The 18014-nt window shown below is 33.6% G+C and overlaps 3 protein-coding genes across 4 annotated transcripts; 2 read left to right on the top strand and 1 right to left on the bottom strand.

Moving 5' to 3' along the window:
- Positions 1-633: 633 nt before the first annotated feature.
- Positions 634-10397, top strand: LOC107928591 (calmodulin calcium-dependent NAD kinase). 2 transcript variants are annotated; one of them, XM_016859843.2, is made up of 9 exons: positions 634-771; positions 846-1043; positions 1131-1354; positions 1463-1524; positions 7862-8083; positions 8883-9012; positions 9111-9436; positions 9516-9660; positions 9980-10397. In XM_016859843.2, exons 1-9 carry the CDS (start codon positions 762-764, stop codon positions 10241-10243), a joined length of 1581 nt encoding a protein of 526 aa, XP_016715332.2. In that variant the 5' UTR covers positions 634-761; the 3' UTR covers positions 10244-10397. The 2 variants fall into 2 exon arrangements, with proteins under 2 accessions (XP_016715332.2, XP_040933190.1); XM_041077256.1 differs by having other exon boundaries at positions 638-771; positions 846-1039; positions 1118-1354.
- A 935-nt stretch (positions 10398-11332) lies between these two features.
- LOC107928592 (40S ribosomal protein S15-4) lies at positions 11333-12985 on the top strand. Its single transcript, XM_016859844.2, has 4 exons — positions 11333-11483; positions 11593-11741; positions 11853-11910; positions 12586-12985. Exons 1-4 carry the CDS (start codon positions 11481-11483, stop codon positions 12832-12834), a joined length of 459 nt encoding a protein of 152 aa, XP_016715333.2. The 5' UTR covers positions 11333-11480; the 3' UTR covers positions 12835-12985.
- A 1144-nt stretch (positions 12986-14129) lies between these two features.
- Positions 14130-16758, bottom strand: LOC107928512 (transcription factor bHLH92). Its single transcript, XM_016859760.2, has 3 exons — positions 16441-16758; positions 15773-16036; positions 14130-14373 (listed from the first exon to the last, which is right to left on the bottom strand). Exons 1-3 carry the CDS (start codon positions 16750-16752, stop codon positions 14266-14268), a joined length of 684 nt encoding a protein of 227 aa, XP_016715249.1. The 5' UTR covers positions 16753-16758; the 3' UTR covers positions 14130-14265.
- Between the last annotated feature and the right edge of the window lie 1256 nt (positions 16759-18014).

Below are 18014 nucleotides of genomic sequence, written 5' to 3'. Positions count from 1 at the left end.
ACACTAAAAAAAATTATGAAACTCGATTAACAAATGACATATTAAGCTTTTACTATTTTTATTTAATTATTATTAAATCAACAGATTAACACAAAATATAATTATTTGATCCACCCCAATTAAAATTTTTAAATTCTTCAAACGAATTAAACGTGTGACATCTATTTATATAATTAATTTTTTTATTACAACCCTATAATACATTCTCAGTCCACTTGTGAAAAATCGAATAACTTAATAGTTTGATGCTTTTGCCTTTTTATCTTTTCAATCTTTATATTTTTAATTTTCTTTTCAGCAAAACCCGTGGAGTAACGATTTTAACTTTTAAGTTCAATAATTATGTTTTTTATTTCAACTTTAATAATAGTTTTTTTTCACTCTACCTACCTAATTATTTTGTCTTCTATCGACTAAACCCTTTCATCCCTAAAACTGAAATTAAATAACACAGGAACCCCATTTTAGACTTTTGACCAAAAAATTGAAACATTATACACTTTTTTTAGTTATCCATTTTTGTTTTACGGAATTGAATTTTATTTCAGTATTTGTTCATAATTTAATGCCAAAAGAAGTTGACTTGCATTTTTCATCAACAAGTATAAAAGCCTCCCCTCATCTCCAAATCTCAACCGACCAAAGCCAAACAACTCCCCCCCCAAAAAAAAAAAAATTCATTTTCCCAGAAAGTCCAAGTACTTTCCTGTTGCAATAATTTTTTTCTCAGTACTTATTTTTCCCAATAATTATCAACAATTATGATCCATTGTAAGCTCAGCTAATTGTTACCTTATTATATCTCTTTTTTAATTTCTGATACTGATTTTATTCCATATCACCAGATTATGGCCCTACTAAAATCATCATCATCCGATTCCTAACTGCTTCGATCATCGGAGCTGCATCAATCGCCGCCACGAGTTACTTCCGATCGAAGAGAAATCCCGTTAAAGATCGTCATCGAAGTCTTCTTATTCCATTGCAACAAAGGACAGGTTCCGGCCGTCTTGGAAACCGGGAAAGATTCTCTCACTATGTTGGTATTAAATTTTAACTTTATTTTTCCCAAATAAACCCCTTTTTTTTATTGGGGAACTTTATTTTCTTAATCTAGGTTTTTGGAACAGCTAGGCAGCTTGGATTTGAAGATGCAAATGAGTGTCCGAAACTGTGCAAATTGGCTGAAAATTATCTGAAAAAACCCAAAGATTGTGAGGTTAAGATCTTTGAGTATTTTGCTGAAGAACCAGAAGCTGACATTTTATATGGAAAGTTGGTGGAGGAATTTGAGAGATGCATACTTAGCTATTTTGCTTTCCATTGGAGCCAAGCTCCTAATATGATTAGCCAGGTATAATATATATATATATGAAAAATCTCTTAATCATAATAATCTTTGATTAGGGAATTTATTAATTAGTGAATGATTTAATGAAAATTGTTTTGCATTTCATGTCAGGTTTTGGGCGTTGAATCTGAGAAGAAAACAAAGCTAAAAGACTTTGTCATGGCAGCTACAAGGTGATTCCGACCTTTTTTTTTATTAATTACCAAAATAAAAATTTATCATTTATTAATTTACAATTTTTTAACCTTAAATTTATCAATTAAGTCTATTTTAGTACTTATATATATTATTTTAGCATCTGAACTTAATAATTAAGTTAACTCGAAAATATAAAAGTTTAATGACGTAAGAAATTATGTCACTTTCATAACTTGAAAATTAATTTTTTTTTAATTTTTTAAAATAATGGCAAGAGTAAAATTAAAATATTATTTAAGGTCAAAATTGAATAAAAAAATTAAGAGACCAATATGTAATTTTATTATTATATTAATTCATGATTTCTTAAAAATTAAAGGGATTATATATATTTTTCTGAAAATAACTAAATGCGCACTTATAGGGCTAATTATATTTATATTATAATTTAAGTACATGAGAGAAATATTTTCAAAACTTTTATTACATTAGTTTTTTTTTTTTTATATTTTAAAACATGTTTATATATATATATATTTGGTGAATTGTTTTATATTTTTTATTTGCATTATGATAGTCCCACGATCAAGTATTATATTGTTTGGAGACAACTAATTTTGTGTTTTTTCTTTTAATAGTCGAAATCTGAATCAATATAGCAATGCAAGTGGGTATTTTAAATTATTAATTAATTAATAGTCTACAATAAATATTTAATTAATTTGAAAGGTATGCATTCACAATGTTTTGTTCATTTGGTCGTTTTTGAAAGTTTCATTCAAAAAAACATTATCATACTCTTTTTTTTAACAATAATTTAAATTTTTTATTTAAAAAATGATGTAAAGCGAGATTTAATTCTTGAATTTAACATTTTTTTTACATTGATTGTTGAATTTTTTACACGATTTTTTGATTTTAATAATTTCTTTTAATTTAGTTCTCAAATTTAGAATTCATTAAAATATGATAATATGACACTTTAAGATTATGCAATTGTTGCGGAAAGGATCGATTCGAGAACTCCGATATGACTACAAGTAAATTGACCGGAACGAAAAATAAAGTGAACACAAGGATTTACGTGGTTCGGCTTTAATGCCTACGTCCACGGGCAGAGGCGAAAAGAAATTTCACTATAACAAGATGAAGATTACAAGTGTTTTACACTCAAGACACAACCCGAGAACCTCACAACTCTCAACCCCTATAGAAAACCCGAAAGCTAAAATCCTAGCTTTCAAAGAACAAGCTTTGCTCTCTCTTGGTTTGGGATGATGAATATGGCTAATGAACCTCTCTATTTATAAGAGAGTTCAAGGACATAATTGTCCAAAACTTTGGCAAAGATTTGTGGTTGAAAATGGACACCAACAACCATCCACTAATCCACTACCACCAACAACCCACTACCAACAACAACAATCCACTACCAATTTTAAGCCATTTCTTAACAAATCTCCACCTTGGCTTGAAATTTACCAAGCTGAACATCATAGTGAATTCCTCGAACTGGATCACCTCTTCCAAACGCCTCTCTGGCGCTAATCAATCCCGAATACCTATCAAGTCCAAGCAATGCTTGAACTTATATGCAGGGATCACCTTAGTTAACATATCTGCAGGATTCTTCTCGGTAGCAACCTTGCTGATAACAATGTCACCTTGCGTAACATGTTCCCGAACAAAATGATATCTGACATCAATGTGTTTGGTCCGTTCATGAAACATCTGATTTTTAGTCAGATGTATGGCACTCTGGCTATCGCAAAATACAACAGTGAAATCCTGTTGTAAACCCAAACTGCTTACTAGACCTTTCATCCACAATGCTTCTTTCACTGCTTCTGCTAACGCCATATATTCCGCCTCAGTCGTAGATAAGGCTACGGTAGACTGTAACACAGCTTTCCAACTAATGGCTCCTCCAGAATAAGTGAAAACATAACCCGTCAGAGATCTTCTTTTGTCCAGATCTCCAGCATAATCAGAGTCCACATAGCCCGTGACACTGCTAGTGCAGTCACTCTGATCATATACCAAGCATAAATCTGCAGAACCTCTCAAGTACCTGAGAATCCATTTCACGGCCTGCCAGTGTTCCTTGCCAGGACAACTCATGTATCTGCTGACCACACTAACTGCATGTGAAATGTCTGGACGAGTGCAAACCATTGCATACATCACGCTTCCAACTGCACTCGAGTATGGAATGTGAGACATTTGCTGCTTTTCTTCATCAGATTGTGGTGACAACTCTGCAGAGAGTTTGAAATGTGGTGCCAACGGAGTACTCACAGTTTTCGCTTTATCCATGCCGAAGCGTTGAAGAACCTTTTCAATGTAGTTCTTCTGCGACACACGAAGCTTGCCCGCCTTGCGATCTCTGTGAATATCCATGCCCAAAATTTTCTTGGCAGCACCCAGATCCTTCATCTCGAACTCACCACTCAACTGCGACTTTAACTTGTTGATTTCCGACATGTTTTTGGAAGCAATTAACATGTCATCAACATACAGCAACAAATAAATGTGCGAACCATCTGAGAGCTTCCGATGATAGACACAAGCATCATAGTCACATCTTGTGTAACCATGCTGAATCATGAAGCTATCAAACCGCTTGTACCACTGCCTTGGGGATTGTTTCAATCCATATAAAGACTTCTTTAATAGACAGACATGGTCTTCTTTACCAGGAACTGTAAAACCCTCTGGTTGACGCATGTAGATTGTTTCCTCGAGCTCACCATGCAAGAACGCCGTTTTTACGTCAAGCTGCTCAAGTTCTAGATCAGACTTGGCCACCATGGCAAGTAATACACGAATGGAAGAATGCTTTACGACTGGGGAGAAAACTTCATTGTAGTCAATCCCCTCTTTCTGAGTGAAGCCTTTAGCAACCAATCGTGCCTTGAATCTAGTTGTTTCAACCCCTAGGATGCCTTCCTTTTTCTTGAAGACCCATTTGCAACCAACTATCTTCTGGTTACTTGGCGGCTTAACCAACTCCCAAGTATGGTTCTTGTGAAGAGATTCTATCTCCTCACTCATAGCAATTGCCCACTGTGCCGACTCATCACACGTGACAGCCTCATTATAACTGGAAGGTTCTATACCAATGGACTCCGCCACACTGAGCGCGAAAGACACCAGATTAGCGTAACGCGGATTTGGTTTGATTTGTCTCTTCGTTCTTCCAGTGGCAATGCTATATGGTTTTTCTTGAGGTGACTCATCTTCATCGGAATCTTGCACCTCAACTTGATCATCCTGGACTGAAGTACCTTCCGTAGGAATTGGAGCGTCCACCTGACACTCCACCTGCTTCTCAACACCGTGATCTCCCATTCTATCTGACTCCTCCTTTTCCCGGGAATTTGTGGTGGATCGAAGCATGGATGACTCATCAAAAGTCACATCTCTGCTGATGATGAACTTGGACGAAACCGGATCAGGACACCACAACCTGTATCCTTTCACCCCTTGGCCGTATCCAAGAAATATGCATTTCTTCGCCCTCGGTTTGAGTTTTCCCTCATTTACATGAGCATACGCAGGGCAGCCAAACACTCTTAAACCAGAGTAATCAGCAGGAGAACCAGACCATACTTCCTCAGGAGTCTTCAGCTCAATAGCTGTTGACGGAGATCTGTTAACCAAATAACAAGCAGTATTAACAGCTTCAGCCCAAAATTCTTCACCGAGCCCAGCATTTGATCGCATGCAACGAGCTCGCTCCAAGAGAGTTCTATTCATGCGTTCTGCAACTCCATTTTGTTGTGGTGTTCGACGAACAGTGCGGTGTCTCACTATTCCTTCATTTTTGCAGAACTCATTGAATTCACCTGAGCAAAACTCCAAGCCATTATCCGTCCGGAATCGCTTGATCTTCTTTCCTGTTTGATTTTCGATCAAAGCTTTAAATTGCTTGAAGTTGATGAGAACCTCATACTTGCTCTTCAGAAAATACACCCAAACCTTTCTCGAGTAATCATCGATAAAGGTAAGCAGATATCTGTAACCACCTTTAGAAATTGTCGGAGAAGGCCCCCAAAGGTCAGAATGGAAGTAATCCACTGTGCCTTTTGTCTTGTGAATCCCAGTGCTGAACTTTACCCGAGTCTGCTTACCGAAGACGCAGTGCTCACAGAAATTCAACTTTCCTGTACACTGCCCAGACAATAATCCTCGTTTGCTTAGCACCGATAAGCCTCTCTCGCTCATATGCCCGAGCCGCATATGCCATAACTTCGTGGTGTCAGAATCTAGATCATCTGATGATGACACTCCCGCAACACCTGTAACCGAGGAACCATCGAGGAAGTAAAGGCCCCGCTCCAAATTACCACGTATCACAGTCAAAGCACCCGAGAATACCTTGAGAACTCCACCTTCAGCAGAGTACCGAAAGCCTTTCTTGTCCAACGTACTCAAAGAGATCAAATTTTTCTTCATTTCTGGAATGTGCCGAACATCAGTTAGAGTTCTAACAATACCGTCAAACATCTTTATACGAACTGTGCCAATCCCCATGACTTGACATGCGTGGTCATTTCCCATTAGTACTGAACCAGAATGCTTCTCGTATGTTGAGAATGCATCTTTCGAAGTACTTATATGAAATGTAGCTCCCGTATCAAGAATCCATCTCCCACCAGCGTAAGAGTCGGATACTGCAAGAACGATCTCGGCATCACTTGAAGAATCTGCATCAGCTACATTCGCACGATCATTTTGTTGCTCCTGTGATTCTGATTTCTCCTTCCTTTTCGGACAATCTACCTTCATGTGCCCGTACTTCTTACAGTAGTAGCACTGTATTCTCTTCTTGGACTGCGATCTAGGATGGCTTTTACTTGAACTTCCACCCTTTGCCTTGGATCTTCCTCGAGCAACCAAGCCTTCGCCTTCATTGTTTTCGACCACCTTACCAGTGATTTTCTTCCTCAACTCACTGGAACTTAAGGCATTTTTCACCTCCTCTAGAGTCAGGTCATCACGACCGTACATCATTGTATCAACAAAATTCTCATACGAGGGAGGCAAAGAACACAAAACAATTATTGCTTGGTCCTCATCATCGATTTTGTTATCGATATTATTCAAATCCATGATAATGGAATTGAATTTATCCAGGTGCTGGGAAACAGGTGTACCTTCCTCCATCTTCAGGGCATAGAGTCTTTGCTTGAGGTAGAGCCGGTTCGTCAATGACTTCGTCATGTACTTGCTCTCTAACCGGAGCCACAAACCGGACGCGGTTTTCTCATCCGCTACTTCTCGTAGCACTTCATCTCCTAGACATAGCAGAATAGCACTATGTGCTCTTTCTAGCATGTCATCCTTTTGCTCTTCCGAAAGCGTGCTTGGTAATTTATCTTTACCAGACAATGCTTTTAGCAATCCTTGTTGAACCAGCACTGCCCGCATCTTGATGCGCCATAAACTGAAACTATTTTTCCCGGTAAATTTCTCGACATCATACTTAGTCGATGAAACACTTGTAGCCATAATTTGGAACCTTTGAATGAATGATAATATTTTCTTCCTGATGTGAAAGATCAGACAAAGCTGCAGTCACAGGGCAATTCAGAAAATATTATCACTCCTTCAACTACGCTCTGATACCAATTTGTTGCGGAAAGGATCGATTCGAGAACTCCGATATGACTACAAGTAAATTGACCGGAACGAAAAATAAAGTGAACACAAGGATTTACGTGGTTCGGCTTTAATGCCTACGTCCACGGGCAGAGGCGAAAAGAAATTTCACTATAACAAGATGAAGATTACAAGTGTTTTACACTCAAGACACAACCCGAGAACCTCACAACTCTCAACCCCTATAGAAAACCCGAAAGCTAAAATCCTAGCTTTCAAAGAACAAGCTTTGCTCTCTCTTGGTTTGGGATGATGAATATGGCTAATGAACCTCTCTATTTATAAGAGAGTTCAAGGACATAATTGTCCAAAACTTTGGCAAAGATTTGTGGTTGAAAATGGACACCAACAACCATCCACTAATCCACTACCACCAACAACCCACTACCAACAACAACAATCCACTACCAATTTTAAGCCATTTCTTAACAGCAATAATATCACCTTAAAACTTTTTTAAAAATACTTCAATTTTAAATATTTTTTAAAACTTTAAGTGATGATTTGAGTGAAGTGTCTAAATTCTAAAATTAATATGGAGAAAATAAATCAAAGATTAAGTTAAAATTTTTTATTAAATTTAAATACTAAATATTGTTTTATCTAAAAAACTTATGGAGAATCGACTTTTATTATAAAGCAAAATCAACAATTTACATTTTTTAAAGATTAGCAACAAATAATTTTGTTAATTTGGATTGATTATAGGCAAACGAGATTTGAGAGGGTGATAAAGGATTTGAAGGTGGCTCGGGTTTTCTCGACGTTGGTGGAGGAAATGAAGGCGATGGGATGTGTGGACGGCGAAGCAAAGTGTACGGACGTGATGGTGCCGGTGGCCCACAGCCGGCGGAGCCCCGTGCTGTTGCTTATGGGCGGTGGTATGGGGGCCGGCAAAAGCACCGTCCTCAAAGATATTATTCTCAAAGAGTAAGGCTGGCTCCATATCGTTCCAAATTTTATTAATTATATAAAATATATAATTTATAAGTTAATATAATTATATTATCTTACAAAAAAAATCTACTTTAAATTTTGTAAAGAAATATTATTATTTGAATTATACAGCATCAAATATAAGCACGTATTATAAGTAAATAATAAAATAAATGCTAAATTAATCACTTACTTTGTAATTGTCTAAATTCATCTTAATTTTAAATTAATATAATTTATCGTCCTCTTTCTAACCTCCAAAGCAAATTTAATATTGCAGTTTTTCTTTTATAATTTAGAAACAAATTTAATTAAAATGTAACAGTTAAATAATTTTTAAAAAAATAATTTAGAAACTATTTATATTAAATAATTTTCAAAAATTATATGAAAGTAAAAAAATTATAATGAAATTCAATTTTTTTTTAGTTTTTTATTTTAGTTTTATTCCTTCTTTTAGTATGTTATTTTTTTCACTACAGACAGTTCTCACCAATTTAGAAATGGGAAGAAGTCTTACAAGTATGTTCCTATGAAGCCGATGAATTTTTTAATTGGTTAGTATTGTTTTTAATCGGGTTTTGTCTCTCAATTTTACAAAAAACTTGAGTGTCTAAGACGGTAGGTTGTCGCCTCTTTAAACAATCTCGGACACTTGGGCTTTTATCAGAGTCAAAAGACAAAATCTCGATCAGGGATAATGTCAACCCAGGAGTTCATCACCTTTGAATTTCGAAAAGAGTCAGCCTCCATCGACAATAATGGTTTCTGACAATTAAATTGGCATTTGCAGATCATTCTGGGCAGAAGCAGCAGCGAATGCTGTGGTTGTGGAGGCAGATGCATTCAAAGAAACAGATGTTATATTCAGAGCTCTCAGCTCTAGGGGCCACCATCATGATATACTTCCTACATCTGAACTTGTAAAGTTTATCCCTCACACCCGCCATTGATAACTTTTTAAGCTCATCAATTCCCTATACAACAAACTACTTACATTTCAATTATATTCTATATATAGGTTCATCAATCCTCCACAGATGCTGCATCATCACTGCTAGTGACAGCATTGAATGAAGGGCGGGATGTGATAATGGATGGGACTTTATCATGGGAGCCTTTCGTCGAGCAAACCATCGCCATGGCTCGGAACGTTCACAAACACCGTTATCGGATGGGGGTCGGATACAAGGTGGACGAAGATGGCAAAATTACTGAGAATTACTGGGAACAGATAGAAGAAGAGGAGGAAGAAAACGATGATCATCGAACACATAGGAAACCTTACAGAATTGAACTTGTTGGAGTTGTTTGTGATGCATATCTAGCTGTTGTTAGAGGTATAAGGTAAATGGCATTTGCCAGTTTGATTAATCTTCATCATTAAGAATAATTTTTTGTGTCTAATTTGGATTGAATTGTACAGGAGAGCTATAATGGTGAAAAGGGCAGTGAGAATAAATTCACAGCTAAAATCCCACAAAAGTTTTGCAAGTGCATTCCCAAGATATTGCCAATTTGTTGATAATGCCAGGCTTTATTGCACCAATGCTCTTAAAGGTCCTCCAAAGGTAAAAAGCCTTACTTATCAAACCCGGAGTTTAATTCGGTTCATTCATGACTTAGGATTCCGATCTCCAATAACCCCTTTTCCTTCTCCAATGTCCGTAATCATTGTTCAGCACGAACTTGGGGACCATGTTTTATGGTACCATTCAACCTCCAACTTTAAGTTGTTGGTTCCATGGGACCGGGACCATATTGCAAATGGTCCAATGAAACTGGTCCTTTCTGCAAACCCCATGTCAACTAACTTAATACTTTATTTCATTTATTGCTTCATCTTTTCTGAGTAATGTGTGTGTATATATGTATGTATATAAATGACAGTTGATAGCTTGGAAAGATGGAGAAAACAAGCTGTTGATAGATCCAGATGACATAAAATGGTTGTCAAATGTGAGCAAGTTGAACCCAGGTGCAGACTGTGTATATGAGCTTTATAACCAAGACCCTAGTCCAGTAGATAAGCCTGGCTCGGCCTGGAAAGACATTGTTTTGGACCCTTCAAGACCAACCATTCAATTTGAGCTAAAAGCTTCCATTCAAAGAATCGAAACAACGACGCTGACGACAACATCAATTGTAACATGAACACAAGTATATATAATCTAGCTTCATTGCAAAGAGTATGTTCAAGTTTTTTCAAAAAAAAATCGCCATTGAAAAAGCCTTCAATTTTGGTTTCAGATAAACAATCTCTCCAATGTATATCTTTCATGTAATATTCCACGAAAGTTACTGATAACTTTTGGCTTTTCAGGTTTTTTTTTGGAATTTTGGTGAAGATAACTTCAACTCTACTCGTTTTTAAGTAAAATGCAGATACTAGAATATATTACTAAGTCGTATGGATGTATTTTTTGAAGATTGTGTTGGACACTATTTTCTAGGCTTGGAGAGTTTAGATTTGTACAAAATAAAAATTAAACTATGAGATTGATAGAGTTTTATTTTTCAAGACTCTCTTCAATATTTAAGTTGATAGAAAAAGATCAAAGAAGTGATTTTGGCATAATAAGAAGAAAGTGAAGTTAGAGACCAAAGAAAGTGTATATAAATATTTATATAGGGGTCTTCGATTGCCCTAAGATTGTTGCTTGCATGAGAGAGCATAGGGATCTAGGTGCTCGTACATGACTGGCGTAGTTGTCTTTGATGGTTGCAGCTTGCATGAGTGCATGGGGATTAAATTACCCATTGTATGTGATTAGTTAAAAGTAGATATTTTGATGTAGACATCTTTGAGAATTACTACTTGCATGAGTACGCCGAAATCAAATTGTCTATTGTATATGATTGATTGAATGATATGCTTTTGGTAATTTTATTAGTTTTGTGGTCTTACTTCTTTATTTATATCGAGTATTTTTTTTATATTGTAATTGATGATTCAAAGCTACTTATTATACTAAGTGTGACGTCTAACTTATACTATCATAAAATCAATCAAAAATCCCCCCACCTTATGGAAGTATGCCTCAACTCTACTTATACAACGTATGTGACTAGATAAATATAACTTTTTTGCCAAATTGAATTAAATCGAATCATTATAAAAATATTATATGACATTGGACCGTGGTTAATTAGTATTAGACCAGGGAAAAAGGTAGAATTTACTTCTAATCCAACTAAATCCAAATTAGGCCCATCGTAAGGGCCCAAATAATTTCGGCCCAAAGCTGGGACCTAAAGATCTGATTCTAGGGTTTTCACACCCTATATATGTAAGCAATTTATCAAAAGCCTCCTCTCATCTTCCACCTACTACAATCGAAACCCTTAGGCGGCGACTACTCGAGCTTCATAACACCCGAAGCTTTTAACTATGGTACTTACATTTGCTCCTTTCTTCTTCTTTTTCTTTCTTATTTTTATTTCTTTTCTGTTTTTAATTTTTTGGCCTACTGTGTAATGTATTTACCGGTAACTTTTTATAGGCGGATGTAGAGACGGAGGTTGCGACGGCCGGTGTGCCCAAGAAGAGAACATTCAAGAAGTTTAGCTTCCGAGGTGTCGATTTGGATGCTCTCCTTGATATGTCCACTGATGAGCTTGTCAAGCTCTTCCCTGCTCGAGCTCGCAGAAGGTAGTAACACAATAGTCATTTTTTGCTAACATTTTCCCCCTCATTTTTAAATAAAAAAATATGAAATGGGTTTTATTTTTTTATTGTTTCTTTTTTGTTATGTGATTGTAGGTTCCAGAGGGGTTTGAAGAGAAAGCCCATGGCTCTAATTAAGAAGCTTCGCAAGGCGGTAAGTTAATCTTTACTTTTTGCTCTTTTAGTTCTTGCTTTTTAATCGATTATATCTATGGGGTTTATGTTTAGATCTAAGGTTGATAGGTTCATGTTGAGTTACTGAGAGTTTTCATTTTATTTTTGTAAATAGTTGTAGCATTTTCTCATTAATGTTTAAGCTGAAAGAAACATGGCATTAAAGAATTCTTTTATTGGCCTCATGAATCAAAAATTTATACTATTATTTATATATGAAGTGATTTTCATTGGAAATGTATTTTATTGTAGATCTTACTAGTTGAAGTTGATCTTTCCTTTCTTAGTAGAATGTTTTTGTAAATTGTTTTTACTTTTGTGTCTCATAACATTTCTCATTAACTTAATGATTATGTTCGGGTATTTTTATGAGTTACGAGTAACATAGCTTCTAATGCACATAACAATATAGTTTTGATTCGATGAAGGACTTGGTCTTAGTTTATTCTCATATGCTCTGCGTTTTTCCCAATATCAATCTCTTTTTACATGTTTTAAGTCCAATTTTAGGGTTCAAGTCCTAGGTTGTTGATTTGTCATAATAAATCTATAGCTTAAGTGAATATTATCAATGATTGAACAACATTACTGTTCGGTTGTTCTGCTAAGTTGACCATTTCACTCTTATAACATTTGCTCTGATGCATTGGTTCAGAAAAGGGAGGCTCCACCTGGTGAGAAGCCAGAACCAGTTAGAACCCACCTGCGTAACATGATCATTGTACCCGAAATGATTGGAAGCATTATCGGTGTGTACAATGGCAAGACATTCAACCAAGTTGAAATCAAGCCTGAAATGATTAGCCATTACCTTGCTGAGTTTTCTATTTCGTACAAGCCAGTCAAGCACGGTAGACCAGGTATTGGTGCTACCCATTCTTCCAGGTTCATTCCTCTAAAATGAAGTCTTATCCTTGCAACTTTGGATACTTTATTTGGTGTTTGTATGAAGAGATATTTTATGTTGATCAAATTTTGATTGATGCACTGTGACATTTTTATATCGTTCCGAATGTTATATTAGATAATACAACTTGTTTTGCTTTTGGAGTTGATCTGCATGTTCCTTTAAACTTTTATCTTAGTTGATGTTAATGATTTGTTTATTTGCCCGTTGTTGCTTTGTGAAGCTTGGTGCCTTCTACTTAATCAATTTTAATCTTGACTAGTGTTCGTATTTCATGACGTACTGTGTGCGGTGTGGAATCCGCTACATTGGGCATTTTCCGAAACCTTAACATGGTTTGACTACTTGAATTGTGGCAAACCTACGCATGTTCAGTTCGGACATCTAAATACTCAAATTTCTAATTTGTAGTATTTATTATTCAAGGTAAAATTATAGTTGTGGTCCCTTAATAATGCCCGAATTGAAAGTCTAATTTTGATTTTTCTCTTAAAAACAACCTTATATATCATTATGCTAAGGTGATTTTTTTTTAGGTTTCAAGGTGCATTCAGAAAAGTTTTCATATATAGGTTGATTGGGAATAATTAATCTTATACATTCATAAACTATATTGAATTTTATAATATGAATCGACCGGTTGGAGCATTTTTATGTTGTGCTCCATAAATGAAATGATAAAATCAACAAAACATGGATTATTTCGGTTTATATGTTTTGTTTTCGGAAAGAAAAAAACAACCTTAATCTGTCTTTTGTTTTTAATGTGGTTACGTAAGTGCATTTGAATACAAATTCGATATTGGGTATAATATTTATTTAAAATAATATTTAAATTAAATTTTATGAACATTTAATATTAATTGTTTAAAGATTTTAGAGATGATATTTCACATATTAAAATAAATATTAACGAGTGACAATATTTTTTATTGAATTTTCTAATATTAATGAATTTAAATATTATTTTAATGTTTATTTTTATTTTATAGCATTATATTTAAATGGATATGTTATTTCTCAATAGCATTTAATTTTTAAATCAAAATATTTTTTAAAATCACATTTTTATAACGGCCCCAAATTGAACACTTAATTGAACCGCATACTCAAACCCTATGTTTTCACAATAGGGTCAAACAATATTGTCTTAGAATTTTAAAACTAAATTCATGAAATAAAATAGAAAACTTAAATGGGTAAAAAGAACTTAAAATTAAGAGAATGTAAATGAAAAAAAACATACGAATAGTGAAATCTAGTTATCAAATTGAGGCAAAACATTTTCACAATAGTAGCAAGTTATTGAGTCAAAGTGACCCATATTTTCCCATTAATCCAATCTTACCATTCAAAATTGCGAAATTTTCCATGCACGAATTGGAGGACGTGTGATATTGCGATGGGAGTAAGGTTAGAAAATATGAGTTATTTGTGAATTAAGAAAGGTGTGGGTCCATTCCGAGGTCCCTGAAGTTTCCTCCCAGTTTCTTGTAAGGTTCTATCTAAGGCATTTTCTACTTTGGCAGCTTCGCCCTGTCAACGCACACATTGGACTAATCATCAGCATTACTGTTAAATACTAAGACTGCATCTTAATATTATTAATTTAATTCCATATATTTATATTATCTTTAACACAAGCTATATAATCGACCATATACATTTAAATATTTATTTATAGTATTATTATTAATGAAACAAAAAATGAAAATTCTTAAAAACTCAAGATAATTAGATTACTAAAAAAATTTAAATTTAATAGTTGAATGATCATTTTGTAACATTTCATACTTGAGTGATTAGATAAAAAATGTACTAATAATTAGGTAATTAAAAAGAAAAACCATAATTAAGTGACAACTAATATAATTTATCCTAAAATTTATTATCAATTTTTTTAAAAAAATCAATTCATATATATAAAAAAATATATATATATTGCAATAATTTTCAAGCAATCCTTTTCTAATGTTAAATCATAGTTTTCATCTCTTTATTAAGCTTTTATTTTATATTTAAACTGATTTTAGACTTTTCTTACATCCCTACAACACACCAAAAGGAAAAAAAAGTAGTTATTAATTACGATGAGTTGAAAACAATGTTTTTAGAAGAATCAGTGTAATAGTTAATGGTTTTAACTACTTGAAAAGTAAAGAATCCAAAATCGAAATAATAATGTCACAATATTTCTATATTTACCATATTAATTTAATTGCTTTTATCTATTTAAAATTATCACAAGGCATAAGGAAATTTCAACTCTTTAATATTTCCATTCACCCTTCAAATTTTAGTCAAATTAGGATAAAATTAAAAATTTAATATTAGTGATGTGACAATCTATAGTACTTCTTTAAAAAGTACATAAAAGTTAAATTAAAAAAATATTACAAAAGCTTGAATTTTTTATTTTGAAATCCACATCATGAATGAAGTTCAGATGTATAGTCATTAGGGGCGTAACTAAGGAGGCTGTCAGTGGCCCTGTTCCCTTAAAATAATTTTTTTTTTCATTTAAGTCTTTTTAAAATTTTTAAAATTTTAAATTAATAATCATAAAATTAAACTTTAGCCTCCTAAAAATGATAAAAATTTAATTTAATTTTTTAAAAATTATAAATATATAAATTATTAAAATGATGAAATTACATATTTATTATCGTAAAAATTATAATTTAATTTCAGCCCTTAAAATTTTTCTAGCTTCTTCCCTATTTGTCACGCAGCTTTCATATTTGTGCCGTTAAAATTTCAATAACTTTTTCTTTCTAAAAAACAATTAATTTAAAATTTACAAGTTAATGACCAAAGTAATTCCAAAAGAAAAAAAAAATTAGAGCAAAAGGGGGATAGAAAAAATAAACATTAGAAGCTAAGTATGTTATTATACCAAAAGAAGAAAAAAAAAAGTAAAATGAGAGAAGCAAACCTGAGTTGGAAAAACCAAGACAGCCAGGAATTGTTGAGGAGTGAAGTTGGATTGAATGATTGTGGGATTGGAATCCAATTCCTTCAAGCATTTCAAAGTCTCCAACATTGAATCAATCCCAGATGTTGGATTCTCTACTTTCAATCCAATCTTATTATTATGATTTGATTTCAATTCGTAATTTCTTCTCTCTAAATCTTTCCTCAGCCATTCCAGTTCTCGAACTCTTCTCGTTGCCGTTTGAACTATCGAATTCTTATCATTCTGCCATTTAAGAAAAACCACACTTTTATAAGACAAGGAATACCCATTTACACTGACTCAATTCTGCATCAACTCCAAGTCTTGATTCCTGCAATACAAATAGCTTAATGAAAATGAACGAGGAATACCCAGTGGAACCAAAGTGATTTATTTAGGTTTTACCTTTTAAACCTAATTCATACAATGGCTAAATTGTTATTAATTGTATTTAGCTGCTCACTTTAGAAATTTGTAGGGACTAAATTGTTCCACTCTTTTTGTAGGAAACTTATTTGCTTAATGTCTAAATTGAGAGAAACAAAAATGCTTAGCTCATGACAGAAAATATACATTAGTAGGACTAAATATAAAAATATTGCATCCTACAAGTATCGTTTGTAAATTTATCCAAAAAAAAAACCAACCTTAGTGCCAAGAGGAAGCATGGAATGCAAAGCGGAGTAGCTTCTCTTCTGCTTCTCTCTTCTTATTCTCTCATTCATCATATGACGGAAACACCTCTCTTTCTCGCCGTCTTTAGTTTCCACCGTCGCCGGCCAACTCTTCTTCAAGAACCCAATCATCTTCTTATTCATGTTTTCTGAGTTTCCTCCATCGTTACGACCCGGTTCGACTTGCCTGGGCGTGTTACAATACGGAACGAAGGCAGTTCGGGTCGGTTTAGTTTCGTACCAGAAGATTTCACCTTGTAGCAGTTGCTTTATCAACTCATTCATGGCGGATTTTATTATTATTATTATTATTATTCTTTGTGTTGAAGTATGGGTTTATATAGGTATTGATTTGATTCCTATTTCGTGGTTAAGACTGGTTTCTTTTAAGACATAATAAAAACGTGGTCAAAATATATATGTTCAATTTCATTAGTTTAACGTCCGTTTGTTGTTGGAGAATTAGACAATATTTTCTTCGGTCAAAGTGTTAACACAAAATTGTCAAAGGGTTTTGGTTAAAAATGACGGGACAAGGTCCTTGAACTTTTCAGTATTTGCAATTTTAGTCCTCTTACTATTAATTTACTATCTGAAATATGTATTTTCGGTCTTGAGGTTAACTTCATTTTGTTAATTCTGTCCACAGTCCACCGACAGCGCTAAGGGGCAGAAAAAGGTTTTGGGGAAAAAAAGAGAGGAAATTTTGTTTTTAGTTCCTTTAAGAAAATGAAAAATTCAATACGACTTTCATTCTTTAAAGGAAATTATAATTCAATCCCGGCTTTTCAAAAATAGAGATTTAATATTTTTAGAAATTATAAAATTTTAAGTTCTCATTTTAGCCCCTCAAAAAACTTTTCTTGTTTTGCCCCATTTAACTTTACTTGGCTTATTTTTTTAGTCATGCGATGAGGTGGTATATACACATTGGATTTTTTTTTTGCACAGATATAAAAAGGAAAAAAAGAGTATAATATTTGTCCAATTATATATATATAACATAAAAGTGTATATGTCACATCATTACACATTAAAAAAAAGTCACTTCAAATTATTTAATGAAATTAATAAAAATAGTTGGCCTTGAGATTGAAATGATCAAATTGTCATAAAATACTTAACTCTACAAAAAAATGTATAATGTAGGGACCTTTTGTAGAATTTTACTAAAAAAGATGCGAGTGTGACTAACATTTGTCTCTTAGTAGTCCACAAGAATTGGCCATCAAAGATTATTATATAAATATGATATGATATAAAATAGATGATATGATCATATAAATATAAGTATACAAATAGTTTAAAATTTTTATTAACATTAATTATTAATTTATTGAAAATTATATAAATTTAGGGATAAGCTGACCAAGCTTTGACTTATGATCATCTTTGTTTGTTTGTAATTTTTTTTTATGGAATTTGGATTTTAGCTAATGCCGAGTGAAATATAAATATAATCAACAGTCAGAAAATTGTTTTAAGAGAAAAAATAATAAAAAATTTTGCGGGCCAAATTATAAATTAATCGTTGTATTAATTTGTAA

This window comes from Gossypium hirsutum, chromosome A09, assembly GCF_007990345.1.
Source record: "Gossypium hirsutum isolate 1008001.06 chromosome A09, Gossypium_hirsutum_v2.1, whole genome shotgun sequence".
Classification (NCBI taxonomy): domain Eukaryota; kingdom Viridiplantae; phylum Streptophyta; class Magnoliopsida; order Malvales; family Malvaceae; genus Gossypium; species Gossypium hirsutum.
The sequence above is the reverse complement of the archived record's forward strand: the minus strand, read 5'-3'. Positions and strand labels throughout refer to the sequence as shown.